Source organism: Tamandua tetradactyla, chromosome 13, assembly GCF_023851605.1.
Source record: "Tamandua tetradactyla isolate mTamTet1 chromosome 13, mTamTet1.pri, whole genome shotgun sequence".
Classification (NCBI taxonomy): domain Eukaryota; kingdom Metazoa; phylum Chordata; class Mammalia; order Pilosa; family Myrmecophagidae; genus Tamandua; species Tamandua tetradactyla.
The window spans coordinates 23,667,906-23,682,651 of record NC_135339.1 but is presented as its reverse complement, the minus strand read 5'-3'; the positions used below and the strand labels follow the sequence as shown (position 1 = coordinate 23,682,651).

General features: G+C 35.5%; 2 protein-coding genes across 7 annotated transcripts in view; one reads left to right on the top strand and one right to left on the bottom strand.

Moving 5' to 3' along the window:
- The window catches only part of LOC143653725 (NAD(P)H pyrophosphatase NUDT13, mitochondrial), a 205,336-nt gene that overhangs the window by 39,838 nt on the left and 150,752 nt on the right, over positions 1–14,746 (top strand). The gene's annotated exons all lie outside the window — the stretch shown is intronic.
- LOC143653730 (prolyl 4-hydroxylase subunit alpha-1-like) overlaps positions 1–14,746 on the bottom strand; it is a 47,824-nt gene that overhangs the window by 20,391 nt on the left and 12,687 nt on the right. For 2 of the 5 annotated variants that reach the window (XM_077124965.1, XM_077124966.1), the window contains exons 2-6: positions 8,507–8,746; positions 5,932–6,129; positions 3,485–3,661; positions 1,567–1,637; positions 468–538 (exon numbers count right to left, since the gene is read on the bottom strand). In XM_077124965.1, coding sequence (XP_076981080.1) covers positions 496–538; positions 1,567–1,637; positions 3,485–3,661; positions 5,932–6,078 — 438 coding nt within the window. In that variant the 5' untranslated portion in view covers positions 6,079–6,129; positions 8,507–8,746 and the 3' untranslated portion in view covers positions 468–495. Of the gene's footprint in view, positions 1–467; positions 539–1,566; positions 1,638–2,587; positions 2,663–3,484; positions 3,662–5,931; positions 6,130–8,506; positions 8,747–14,746 lie in introns of all 5 variants that reach the window. The other 3 variants (XM_077124968.1, XM_077124969.1, XM_077124967.1) reach the window with 3 other exon arrangements.

Below are 14,746 nucleotides of genomic sequence, written 5' to 3'. Positions count from 1 at the left end.
ACAGCAATGTTTTTTGTTGTTGTTGTTGAAAGCAAAGAATTTCAACTATTTGACTTGCAAAGGATTTATTACGTACTTATTCGAGACATTTGCTTTCTCAATACCCACAGCTTTTGGTGACCAAGGGATTTATAAATTCCTGCTGTAACAGAGGCCCAATTATGCCTTGTTCTATGGAGAGTGTTTGGGAACATCTAATTCTTAACTTCAATGGAGAACACCTTACTTCTCAGCTAGAGCTTGGAGAGCCTCAGCAGGATTTTATAATCTAATACATTACTTAAGAAAATTTCTAATAACCGCCTTCATTACTCTATTTGATCATGAAAATGTATGCAAAGATGACATCAAATACCTATAACTAACAGCCGGGGTCATGGAAACCATATCATGGATTTTGTGAGAATTAGATCTCAGGAAAGAAGATGGTCCAAGTATGACTAAAATTCTCTCCATTACTCCCTTACCTCTTAGATACTCTGTACTGTGCTGTGGTCAATTTTCCAGTCTCAGGGTCATGTACTGTAGCTCGGCGCAGCTACAAAAAAAAGAGAAAGGACAAGGACTTACTCTAGTAGCAGGCAATTTACGGTTTTGGGTCATTTTGTTTTGTTTTGCCAAGCCACAGGTGATTGGAAGGGTTCAGATTGGTCTAGATGGTTGGTGATGATTTCAAATCAGCAAAAACATTTAGAAAGTTGGCAATAAAAATAGCCACTTCCAAATCAAGAGAAAATAGTTTGACGGATTTTTGTTGTAGATTTATTGTCCTTTCACTTTTTTTAAAAGAATCATTTGAAGCTCTATGTAAATTATTTGTAGCACTATGTTTCACAGGAGCTTTCTCAGATCTAGAAGTTAAATGTTCTTTAAATATTTTGAAAAAAGAATCACGAGCATCCTCTTTAAATTCACTTTTTAAAAATCTCACCAAGATAAAATTGTTTTTAAGTCTTCCCTGCTGAAGTGAAAGGCAACTAAGTTCTTAAGTAATAACATTCGGAAGACTGAGCTCAGAGCATAACTCTGTCTTTTCCATTGTCAAGTTTTGAGTCAGCAGATATTTTTTACAAATAAAAGGCCTCAACAAGAGGAATACAGATTACTCCATAATGACAATGGTATTTTACATAATGTATGAACAAATGCCAATGCAACCATGAAGGATGATGTGAATTCACTGCAGCATTTATGAATGTGATAGAACTGCATAAACAAAGAATACTCCCAGATTAATCCAGGCTGCTGCTTTTTCTTTTTTTCTCCCTTTTGCAAGAAAAAGGAAAAAGAAAACAAGTATAAGGCTATTTCCTGCATATCTGATTCCTGAACTGAAGAAAGATGCAAGGCAGGATATTAATTCTCTAAAAAAATGGGCGAATTTAAAACAGAACTTCTAGTTAAAGGGACCTGTGAAACACGAAGCAGTTTATCCATGCATATGTAAATAGGGCGATGACTTGAGCTGGAGACTGAAAATGACCTACTTCCCCTAAATGAATAATTCCTGTTGGATGTATAAAATACTCCTTAGAGGGCAAAATATGCAGCATACACATCTCTTACCTTTTGCTAATTCTGTAATGTACCGTCTCCAAGTCTCCTGTTATTGGGTTTGAAATGGTGGCTCGCCTCAGCTGTGAAGCCAACCATCAAAATACTTGCATTACAAAATAAAAAGTGAATCACATTTTTGCAACCAGTCAGAATTCTGGTGTTCTTACAAAGGAAGCTGAAAGAGAAAATAACTCCATACACTTCCAGCCATGTTGTGCTGAGCCTTGAAAACCAATTTGCTTTTCAGGTATTTGTTTTTAAAAATTTTAATTGTTTTAGTGAAGGAATTGTTTGCAAAGGTAAATATTGTTCAGTATTTGTTTTAAGGTCAATCTTTTCTTCATCAAGATACCTATTTAATAATGGAAATAATCTTGGACTGAGAACAAAGGCAGAATAAAAGAACTTCTTGACTTTTAAAAATAAGAAAGAGATGGCAGCCAAGATAATGGTCTCACAAACTTTTAAATGGAAGGATGATTTTGAGGTTAACAAAAGAGTATGAAATTTTCATCACAGTTGGGTTTCTTGGGTCAAAAACATCCAGACTGAGGCATCCCCGTTGAAGACAGAGGACTCAAAATCCAGATATGAGATTTGATGTCCAAGCAGAAATGAATTACTGATGAATATTTGACCAAGTTATTTTGGTTTACTGGGTTTATTAATGACAAATAATGGATTAAAACAGGAATCAAAAGCAAATAACAATATAATATATTTCTAACTAGCATTCTGCTGGGCATAAGATTTGTAAGAATTCCCTTGAACAGCACTCATACATATTAGATCAATCTTTTCCATTAATAATGTAATTTTAGTTTAATAAAAGTCAAAAAGCACCAACTTGGAAAAGTAAGAACACAATAAAAATTCTTGCTTTAACTTCATTTTGCAGTCTAGCTATCCATATAACTCAACTTTTATGATATAACAAGGGTCAGCAAACTGTGGCCCATAGGCCAAATTTGGCCTGCTGCCTATTTTCGTAAATAGTTTTATTGGAATATAGCCATATTCATTCATTTACCTATTATACATGGCTGCTTTTGCACTACAACAACAGAGATGAATAATTGTGACAGAGCCCATATGTCCTGAAATCCTAAAAAAAAAAAAAAAAATTATAATTTAGGCTTTTACAAAAAAAGCTGGCCAATGCCTGGGTAATAAGAGAACAAATAATATGCTACATGTTTATTCAGCATAAATACAATTTGTATTCTATTATAAGACCAAATAAATACGTATAGCTTTTGTATTACCACTTTTTTCAATTATCTTCTAAGTTTGAAATTATTTCAAAATAACAAACTAAGGGAGGGAAAATAGGCCAAATATGTTTTAAGAGGCTGGCAGAAAAAGAAAAGAACATAATGGGTAGGCTTTCAGCGTTCTCACAAAAGAGGAATTTCTATGCTAAGCACTAAGTTTATAGAATTGTGTTTACATTAATTATTTTCTTAGGATGAATGTGATGTCACCGTTGCAAAATAGCATAATGTGTGTACCCAAGTCTACCTTGGGCATAAAAACATTTCAAGTATTCGTTCAGGTAAAAATACAGACTACATGAAAAGACTGGGCTCTGATTAGTCTCTGAGATTTTAAAAGACTATAAAATATAAGAAACAATTTGCAAGAAGATGCTTGAAACACAAATTTTTTAAGTGTAAATAAAAATCTCATTTATGATTTTCACAATCAAGTGCTTAAAACCCAATTGCAGGACAGGGTCCTTACTGTGTGATAACTAACTGAGAAAAAAATTGGCATAAATAGAGCTTAGTAACAACTCCACCATGTCAAGGAAACAATATCTAAAACTATCTGTGGAGTTACTGCTGTATTGATCATTTCTGTAATCTTGCAAAGGAAAAACTGATATGTTAAACTGAGGAGGAAAAAAAAGAAAAAAGTTATTTACCCGTGGTTTTGCTAGATCTTTGACAATTTCAGTTTCTGCATCAGAAATAATATCATGGAAGCGAATAATACGAGGCTTGTCCCACTCATCCTCCTGTTTGGCTGGAGCCAAAATAAATTTAGGATTCCGGTTTCCATCATGGTAGCGGCAAAAGAGTTTTTTCTGTCTCCGAGGAGTCTAAACATAAAGTTAAGAAAAAGGATGGAAATATTAGACTGATAATAGTTTTAATACTTGATCTTATGCAATAAGAAACAATAATCATGTTTGCATATACATGGAAGGATGTGGAAGGACATACAAATGAAAACAGTACTCTGTAAATTACTAGGGGATATTTTCTGGAGGAAAAATGGAAGGCCTAAGTAAGAAAAAAAAGTGGGGTTTATTTTTTACACCTTCTCTTACCAAACTAAAGTTATAAGTATTAAAGAAACAATGAAATTTTGGAATTATGAAATGATGTCTAACATTGCTCCCAACTTCACAAAGTAACTGAGAAGCACCCAGAAAAAACAAAATTCCTAGAAGAAGAAAATAAAATTAACCAGATTTACCCAAATACCTTTCAGTTAATGCTTATGACAAAAATTTTAAGGATTTTTAAATGTAAATATCAAAATGGGTAGCTCATAGTATGCTCGCCATCCATGCAGGGGACCCGGGTTCAATTCCCAGACCATGCACCCCACTCCACCCCCCCAAAAAAAGGACAGCTCAGAAAAAACATTAATAAACAAAGACAGCAAATCTTTTATTAGGAAGTACACAAATATATCAGTCAATAATACAAAGAAATGTTCTTTTCAATCATCTGTGTATTTACTAAATAAATTATTCCAAAGGTGATTCTTTTCTCAATTAAAACATCTACAAAGTAGTAATAATACTAGTTTTTATTTTAATAAAACAAATAATGATCTATGTTTATCTCCCATGTACTTTATTTACCTAGAGTTAAATCCAAGGCTTTATATAATAGAAGACTTTTATGCCATCATAAAATTAATTTAACCATTATAAGAAAACAGATGGTCCCTCGATCATGTGTCACATCAACAAATCAGCAAATTAGCAGACTTCTGTTATGTACTTACAGTTTTATTTAACAGACAGTTACTCTCTTTTAAGAGTTCTGAAGGGCAGTAAAAAAAAACTGCTTACTACTGGAAATTTGAATATTAACTAGATATTTGATGACAATAAAAATATCATGAATTTTGTAGGTATGATAATAGCATTAAGGTTATTTTTTGAGTACTTATCTTTAAAAGACACATATTGAAATATTTACAGACAAAATTTTTAAAACTTGAGTCTAACAAAGCGTTACTATCTTGTATGTATTTTACTCATTAGCTCCCAAAGCAAAAGCAAGCATGTCCTCCCAGGTCCCTGTGAGCATAGCTATCAAAAGTGTCAACATAGAAATAATCAATCTACTTATTTACTATGAGACATTAGGCTGTCAACAGTCATCAATGTCAAAATATAAAAGCTCTGCTTAAGTTTATTGGTAATAGAGAAAAAGAGTTAAACACTATGCAAATGTTTAGGCTTTAAAGTTTTTACTCCATAAATTCACTAACTCCTTCTATATATGGCTGCAATCAAGTAAACACTGGTCCCACATGATATTCCTTCAAAAAGATTTCCATTACCAGTTAATGTTAGAAACAATGTATATCATATCCATAATGTACATTATCATAAAAACATTCTGAGAAGTCCTAAAGATAAACAAAAACTTACTGTCCAACTTGGTTTAAGAACTGTTCCCCAAACTTATTTGACCATAGAACTTTTTGTGTGTGTGCCTACTCTCTATTAACATCCTGAAGAATTGGTATTGTTATACATACATAAATATAAACTAAGTAAAGGGGTATTTACAGACATATTTAGGTATTTTAGAGAATGAATATCAAAGCCACATTCTGCTGAAAGTTTTTCTCATTTTGAATATTTTCTTAGAGTAAAAACATTTTACTAAGTAAGCTTATCAAGGCTGATCAGGATTATTGTACAGATGAAACCATTAGGTCTCATAGGATGCGTTAAAATAGTATTTCTATTTATGAATGCTGAACTCTTTATGCATTAAGGTGCAAGGAAAAAAATCACTTCCCTTTAGCATATTTAATGCTTCATGCTAGAAAATAATCCTCTTTTGACCTGTGAAATGAGGAGTATTACTAAAAATGCCTGCCATGGTTTGTTTCACAACCTTTATTTTAAAGCTATTTTACTAACAGTTGCAGCATATTAAGCATGACTCCTACAGTGAAGTGATGTGGCATACAGCAGTATTTCACTATATATGTAATCATTCAGATTTTTATCACATAGGCTTAAATAAAAAAGAACTCTAACTCTTTATGGAACTACATACAAACACATTCACACACACAACGTTCACACACATGCAATTGGCTTTTCCACTTTACCATTTTGATACCCTCCCCACGGCAGAGCATTTCGTACTTCTGTCTCTCTGGCAGGTAATCCGCGGCAACACCTTTTTTTTTCAGTGTGACCTTGTGGTCTGATTGGTCATGTGAAGTAGACTTATTGACATCTTTTTCTTTAGTCATTATATACTCAAAAATATTTTAAGTTACCATTAGCTCTCTGATGTTCAGGATCTATCAGAAGAGAAAGAAAACACGTCTACTGGCAAGGTTACAGTCATTCAAGCATCGCAATACAGTAATATAAAAACAGGAGGCCATATAATTTAAGTAATATAAAAACAGGAGGCCATATAATTTATCTTCCAAATGAGCATGCTTATGAGAGTGAAAGGGGGAACAAATAAAACCATATGAAAACAACAGGTGCAAACCAGTACTGGTCCAGGTAAATGAGAATATGCAGTCACTGTGTAGATTGGATTACGTACCCCAACATTCACATGCTTTTAATCTTAATTCACATTCCTGTTGATGTTAAACTATGGGAAAGAGGGCCTCTTGAAGATGTTATTTTTACTTCAGGTGTGGCCCAACTGAATGATGGTGGGTTTTAATTCAGATTACTGGAGGCCTCCAAAGAACTGGGAAGTCACAGAAGCTAGAAAGGAGAGGAAGGACATCTACCTTTTGACAGAAAGTTTATGAACTCCTAGGACTCATGACAGCACAAGAATGCTACAGTCTTCAGGAAGAAGGCAAGCTTTACTAATATCTAGATTTTGGACTTCTAGGCTTAAAACCATGAGGCAATAAACATCCATTGTTTAAGGCAACCCAATGTATGATATTTGTGATAGCAGCTCTGGCAAACTAAGAAGCACACCCTAAATAAAAACAGTTCTGAGAACTTATTTCAAGGTGGTGATTACTGCTTCAATTTCAAGAAGTTACTAAATCAGACAAAGGAACTATGTTCAATTTGATGTCAAATGAAATCTAAATTCTTAGTCATCCTACTTTTTTTAGCAATGAAAAAGATTTCTCTGAGACTGAAAAAGAAATCACCAGGGGGAAGACAGGGAATATATAGTTCAAAAGCAACGTTTACCACAAATCCATCACAAATGCAGAACAGAAGCATACTTCTAAGGACTGAATAGATTTCAGTCCCAAATTTATAAGTGAGAAGGAAAACTAAAGATGTAATTTTCAAAAAGGACAGAATCCACTAACTTCCTCCAAATTGCTAGTCATAATTTTTTAGCTACTTTTAGTAGGGGAAAAGAGAGCCGCTTAACCCATCTGGGGAAAAATAAAAACATAGACATGCACAAATAAAAAGACAAAAGAACAGAGCATAGAAACTTTACTTGTGACATTAACTTCAGTGTTGAGGAATTCTAGCCCTAGATTTATAAAGTATTTCTTGCTTTTGGGAAACTGCTCACAGTATATATTATGACAAACAGTACTAGCTTAATTTTGCAAAAGAAAGGAAAAAGTCTCTGTGTGGATGGATGGATGGGGGATCATATATTGCAAGGAAACAAAAAGTAATTAACTATGGATATATGGGTGATTAACTTATGGATAACTCTTCTATATCTTTTTCTATTTTTGAAGATTTTCTACAATGAATACATAGTACTTTTTAAATTGGAGGGAAAATCACAGAAACTACTAAAAGAAAAAAAGAAATATTCCAATTTATTTATTCATCCAAACATGGCTCACATATATGAGAGTGTTTTGGTTTCCTGGTTGGTTCTAGCAAATACCAATGCAATGAATGGTTCAGCTTAAACAATGGGAATTCATTTGCTTAGTTTTAAGGCTAAAATAAAGTCCATCAGGGCAGCCTGAAGGCAATGCTTTCTTCTCAAAGAAAGTGGTATTCCTGGGGCTGGTTACTGGTGATCGTGAGGTCCTTACTTTGTCACATGGCAAAGCTCACGACGGTATCTTCTGGTCTCTTCTTTGTCTTCCAGGTTCAGCTTCTTGCCTCCTGTGGCTTTCTCTCTGTCTGAATTTCATACCACTTATAAAGGACTCCAGTAGTAGAATAAAGATCCATCCTGACTGGGGTGGGCCATACCTTAACTAAAGTAACCTCATCAAAAGGTTTTACTTACAGTGGGCTCACAGCCACAGGATTAAATTTAAGAACAAGTTTTGCTGGAGTAAATACAGCTTCAAACCACCACATATATTCAAATATATTTTTATTTCATTTACTTCAAATCACTTTACTTTTGAAGATGAAATAAACTTCCCAACACCCTTCCAAAGGAAAGTGGCTAACATTTAATATGGCAACACCATAAATAAACATTTTTGAGTGAGTTAACTAGGTTATGGTCCTAAATTCATAAAGTATAGGGCACAGAAAAACAGGCAGCATTTACAACTGTTGTAGTTCTACTAAGAGAAATCAATAATTACCATTTACACTGAGGATAAACAGAAAGGATGAAATATGTCTGACACATGAAGGTCTTGATTTCTAACAAATAAAAAGTACCAAAACTATATGACTATATAAATACACACACACACACACACATCCTTCAACACATATGTAGCTTTACATTAGGCCCAATTAACATACCAAGTTCAAGAAGCTTCTTTGTGAGCAAAAGCGCCTTATCCAGATCTCCCTGCTGGTATACAGCATAGCTCAAATAATCTAGAACAGACACTTTTTCAATGGTCGAAACTTCGCCTTCATCCAGCTGCCTTAGAGCTTGTTCCATCCACAGTTCAGTATGATAACAATCTCCTTCTGTATAGGCCACTTTGCCCAACTCAAAGCAGTCCTCAACTGTTAGAAAAGATTTGTGTTTTACTCCTATGAAAAGAAAATAAGAGAACTTTAGCCATCTTAATATCACTTTCCATATATTAGGACTATACAATTTTCAATACTATCTCACTTTCATTTAAATGTCATGACATTCCTGAGGTAGGAGAGGCAGATATCCTATTTTATAAACAAAGAACAATCTACAGGGTAAAGTAACATGTCAAGAATCACACAGGTGGTAATAGGGGGCATGGGATACAGAGAATCCAAAACTTTTAAATTATCAGTCCTCATACCAAAAGGAAGCATCAATTAAGTTGAAATATGCTATTTGCTAACACAGCAGTAATCATCATATGAGATGTTACTCCTAGCCAACAATCTTGGCAAGACATGAACATACAGTAAGAAAGGCAAACCCATCAACTGGCTTTTCAAACAGCATTACATACCATAAAGTTCACCCATTTTTAACATTACTAGACATGCTAAATAAAGGAAATTCTTCAGGTTGAAAGGAAAGGACACTAGAAAATAGATCAAAGCTGCAGGAAGAAGGTAAAGGTCTCAAGTAAAATTAATAACATAGGTAAATATAATTGCCAGTACTACTGTATTTTTGTTTGTAACTCCTTTCTTTAAACTTTCTTCAGGATCTAAGAGGCAAATGCGTAAAAAGGGATTAATCAATGGTTTGAACTTAATGTATAAATATGTAATTTATGACAAGAACTGCATAAAGATAGGTAGGAAGGGTACAGGAAGATAGCTTGTATATGCTACTGAAGTTAAATTGGTACCAAAGCAAATGAGATTGTTACAGATTTGAGATGTTAAATTTAAGCCCTGATGGTAACCACAAAGAAAATATGGGAGTTCAAGCAAACTCACAGAGACAGAAAGAAGAATACAGGTTACCAGGGTATGGTAAAGGGTTTCTGTCTGAGGTGATTTTAAAGTTCTGGTAATGGATGGTGGTGATGGTAGCATAACATTGTGAATGTGATTAAGCTCAAGGAATGCTATGCTTGGAAGTGATTGAGATGGGAAAGTTCATGTTGTATTTTTGCGTCCATAAATGAAAAAAACTAAAGAAAGAAAGTGCAGCTGAAGAGCTAATGAAAATTAACTGCAGGATATGACCCTGGTCAGAGTCTAATAATGGAGGATAAATGGCTCAAAAGAACATTTCTGAGACATAAGAAATAACTGGAATATAGAGTACAACCTTTATATCAATTTTAAATTTCTTGAACTTGATAACTGCACATATCATGGTCATATAATGGAGAATCTTTGCTCTGAGGAAATATTATGGAAGTATTATGTGTGTGAGGAGCACAATGTACACAACATTCTCTCAAATGTTCAAAAAGCAGATAGGTAGACAGCTTGATAGATAAGAAAGATGGAAAGACATACAGATAAAATGATAAGGCAAATGTGGCAAAATTATTAAATTGGTGTATGTGGGGGTGATACACTGGATAAGTGATATGCTGGAGTTCTCTGTATGGGTTCTGTATTATTTTTGCAAGTATCCTATAAGTTTGAAAGTAGTTCAAAATGAAAAGCTTACAATTTAAAAAAGTTAAAACTAACTTTTAAAAACAGGAAGGAACAACAACAACAAAAAAGAAAACCTCACTGGGCATCTTGGCCCCTAAAAAAAGCAGTGACAGAAAAAAAAACAAACTTTTTGGACAAGTTAAACAGTAGGTTAGACACATCTAACAAGAGAATAATACGCCTAAAAGAGAAAGCTGAATAAACTACCAAGAATGCAGCAGAGGACAGAGATAAATATGAAGTGCTGGTTAAAATCAAGGAATTAAAAAAAAGGTCAATTATACTTACTAGGAAGTTCCAAAAGAATAAAGAGAATATGGGAGAGGCACTACTATTTAAAGAGACAATGGCAGAGAATTTTCCAGATTGAAAACACATGAGACTTTAGATTGGGAATCACAAAGATTCCCAAGCCAAACAAAGTATAGCTAAGAACTCAAGGATATGTTTGTTGGTTTTTGGTTTTTATTTATTGATTTTTATTTTTCTATACTTTTTGTGAAAAATAACATATATACAAAAAAAGCAGGGAATTTCAAAGCATATCACAACAATGAGTTCTACAACAGATTTCAGAGGTTGGTATGGTTTACAACTCCACAATTTTAAGTTTTTATTTCCAGCAGCTCTAAGGTTATGAAGACTAAAAGAAACTTCAGTCTAATGATTCAGCACTCATAGCCATTTGTTAAACCTGACCTTCTCTGTGTAACTCCACCATCACTTTTGATCTTTCTCCCACTCTCTAGGTGCATTTGCCCTATGCCCATTCTAACTTTTTCAAGTTGGAAGGGGCTATTGATAATATGGGATAGAGGGATAGAACTAGTTGATGTTCTGGAAAGGCTGACTGGCCCGTCTGCATTTCCTGTCTTATCTGGTCCAGGGACCCATCTGGAGGTTGTAGGTTTGGGGACAATGTATTATGCAGAATAAGCCAGAAACAAAAAGCAAATATGCTAAGGTTTCTTTCAGAAAATACTTGTAAGAAAATTGGAGCCTAGATTGTAAGCCTTATAGCAGCAACTTAGTCTGAAACTGTAAATGCATTTCTGAATGTGAGACACTGAGCTATATATGTATCAGCTGGTATTTCCCTGGGACTTTGAGAACTTTGTGACTCCTGGAACCCAGAGATAGAGGGTTGCGGGTCTGAAGGTTCGCATAGCTATATATAGTAAGAGTTAAAGTAACTGAAGGGGAGATCAGGCCTCAATTAGAGTTAAAAATGAAGCCAATCTGGTTGGATCTAAGATAAATCAGAATAAAGGGTAAAAACTGATAGGGTAGATAATCTAGACCTTCATTTACTGTATGGGACCACAGGCAGAGAGATTTAGTATGTCTAGAACTCAGATTTTCTGTAACACATAATCTAAATCACCTGTCTGGATAGTTTATTTGAACAACCCAGGCTTCTAGGGTCCAGAGTGGGAATGAGGCCTTGCAGTTTTGTGTAGCTTGGTGCAATGATGGGATACGCTCAGACTGTGGTGGGCTGATAACTGAGGGGTGTTGGTGGGGTCCTTGAGGGTCTGAAGGAAGAAATATATATTTATATATGGAACTACTGAACTTTCCCATTTGAGAAGCCCAGGTACCCTCTCAACCACTGGGACTCTCAGGAAAATGGGCCAGGCCCTTCATTTTGAGGTGTGCCCTTATGAAACTTATTTCTGTAGGAGAAGACGCTAAGACTGCCCATGGCGAGGCCTAGGAGTTGTTTCCAGGAAACCTCACTGTTGATCAGATGTGGCCGCTCTCTCGCTAGGCCCAACACTGCAAGGAAAGTCATTGCCCTCCCTGCTACAAGGGACATGATATTCAGGGGTAATGGTCTCTCTAGTGATGTGGGACATTGCTCCTGGGAATCAGTCTGGTCCTGGCACTGTGGGATTGACACCTTCCAGATCAAGTGTGTATGTGTTGGGGTGGGGGGTGGCAAGAAGTGTAATAAAATAAGGCCTCAGTGGCCAAGAGAGATCAAATAGAGTCGAGAGGCTATTCTGGAGACTACTCTTATGCAAGCTTCAGTCAGTTAGTGCTGACTGCCATAGTTTACAAAACCCCAACCAATATCACTCCTGTTGACTCTTGAGAACGCCTAGGGCTCAAACTGAGATTCTATAAGGGTTTCATGCACTAAATTTGCTTTCCTGGGACCTATAATTCCTGGAGGGTTCCTAGGTCAGATAAATCCTGAAACCCACAGGGGCCAGCCTCTCCAAGATTATTAACTACATCCCCCCTATACTTTAGTATTGACACCCCTTCTCAACATGAAAAAGTCTGAAAAGACATTGCCCAAAGATCGCTATAGACTAGGAGAAGGATTAAAGGAGAAGGAGGTGGTATAACAGAGAATAGGATTTGGCAAGCAAGTATGACTGCTGAATCACCATATTAATATTCCTTCTAGCTTCCAGTGTTTAGGAACAACTAGAAGGAAAAACCTGAGATGGTAGAATAGTAGCACATGACAAACTCTGATATCTATTCTGTAATTACTTGCTGAAATGCGCTTTGAAAATCATTGCTTTTTGCTTTCTTTGCTTTGTATATATGTCATAGTTTACAATAAAAAACATTTTTTTTTAAAAAAAAGATCAGGTCATGAGGAAATTTTGTTAGTGATCAAACATTCGCTGTTTGTCACCTGTTAAACTTGAGGACCAAGCAGAATCTTAGCATGGAGATGTATGCATTGGAAAGATCACAAGATCCAATACAATCATATAATCAAATCATACCACCACCTTAATTCACTGATGTTGGGCCCCCTTAAGCCACCTCTGGCTAGAAAGTGATTATATCAGTACATTCCTTAAAAAGGTTTGCAAAATGAAGATGAAGATCTATGTATTGATGCTTCTCCCTTAAATAACGTTCTACCCCACCGCCCACTCTAGGAAAAGATACCAAGAAATTAATTAATGTATTAATGGTATAACATGATGTAATCCCAGAAACCAAAGAAATATTATTTTTATTCTCCTTTTATTGTTCAATTATTACAATTGGTGTATAGTCCTAAGATGAACTCACAATGTAGTAATTGTGAATGTTTCTCTCAGAAACATGCAAAACGCACAAAAGAAAAACATGGCATTAATTAAATAAAAATAGGTCCAACCAGTAATATTTTTTACATAACCTGATATTCTGGCAATGTTATCTGACTACATGATGGAGACAGTAGAGGATCTTGAGCCTTTCTGCTTTTATTATTTCTGATAAAATGATATCTACAACTTATTTCAAAGTAACATGGAAAAAAGAGTGGATAAGGTTAAAGATGAAAAATGGTTTGCCTTGAGTAACTGTTGAATAATTACTGATAATTTTTTAGACTTTTAACTTTGAAATAGTTTCAAACTTACAGGACAGTTATAAAAATAATACAAACCTCATACAGAGCACTACAACATATCCTTATACCCCCAGATGCCAACATACACCAATATTAACATTTTGCCACTTTTATTGTATCATTCTAGTTACTTAGTGTCATGGCCAGATTCATGTGTCAACTTGGCCAAGTGGTGGTACCTGTTTGTCTGGTTGGGCAAGTGCTGGTCTGTCTGTTGCAATGAGGACATTTCCTAGAATTAAATCATGATCCACATGCATCCACAGTTGATTCCATTTGTAATCAGCCAAGGAGAGTATCTTCTGCAATGAGTGATGCTCAGTCTAATCACTGGAAGCCTTTTAAGGAGGATTCAGAAGAGACCGGCTCTCTTCCTGCTTCAGCTAGTGAGCCTCTCCTGTGGAGTTTGTCCAGACCCTCCATCGGAATCATCACCTTCACAGCCTGCTCCTGCAGATTTTGGACTCTGTGTTCCCGCAGTTACGTGAGACAGTTTTATAAATTTTTTATTTGCTAGTGCTCCCTGCTGTATCTGTTTCTCTAGAGAACACTAACTAATACATCTTGGTACCAGGAGTGGGGTTGAGCGTGTGCCCTGGAAATGGCAGACAGCCCAGGTACAGCCCCAATGCTAGAGAGGGTGGAGCTGAGTAAAAGGAGGTCTCCCCAATGTTCCCCAAGGATGCATTCAGAGAGATGCAGGCCTCTGCGTAGGCCTTTGGAAAGGGTGGAACTGCTGCTTTCTAAAGCTCTGAAGATGAATGATTCTCAGACTTTGAAATCTAATGGACTCTGCCCTGCAGGTTTTCAAAACTGCTTGGGTCTGGTGAGCCCTGTGTTTCTTTCTCCCTATGGAAATGGGTATATGTATTCTATGAATACTCCTCCTTTGTATGTTGGCAGCAAATAACTTGTTTTGAGGTTTTATAGGTCCAGAGCCAGACGAGAACTTTGCCTTAGAACAGACCATGCCTGTAACTACTAACTTTGATAGGAGTTTGTACTGTCTCTAATATTGCATTTCATTTGTATTGCTACTGAAATGGTTTAAGGTTCTCTGATATTGTGATGGAATTAATGTATTTTTGTATATGGAAAAAACATAT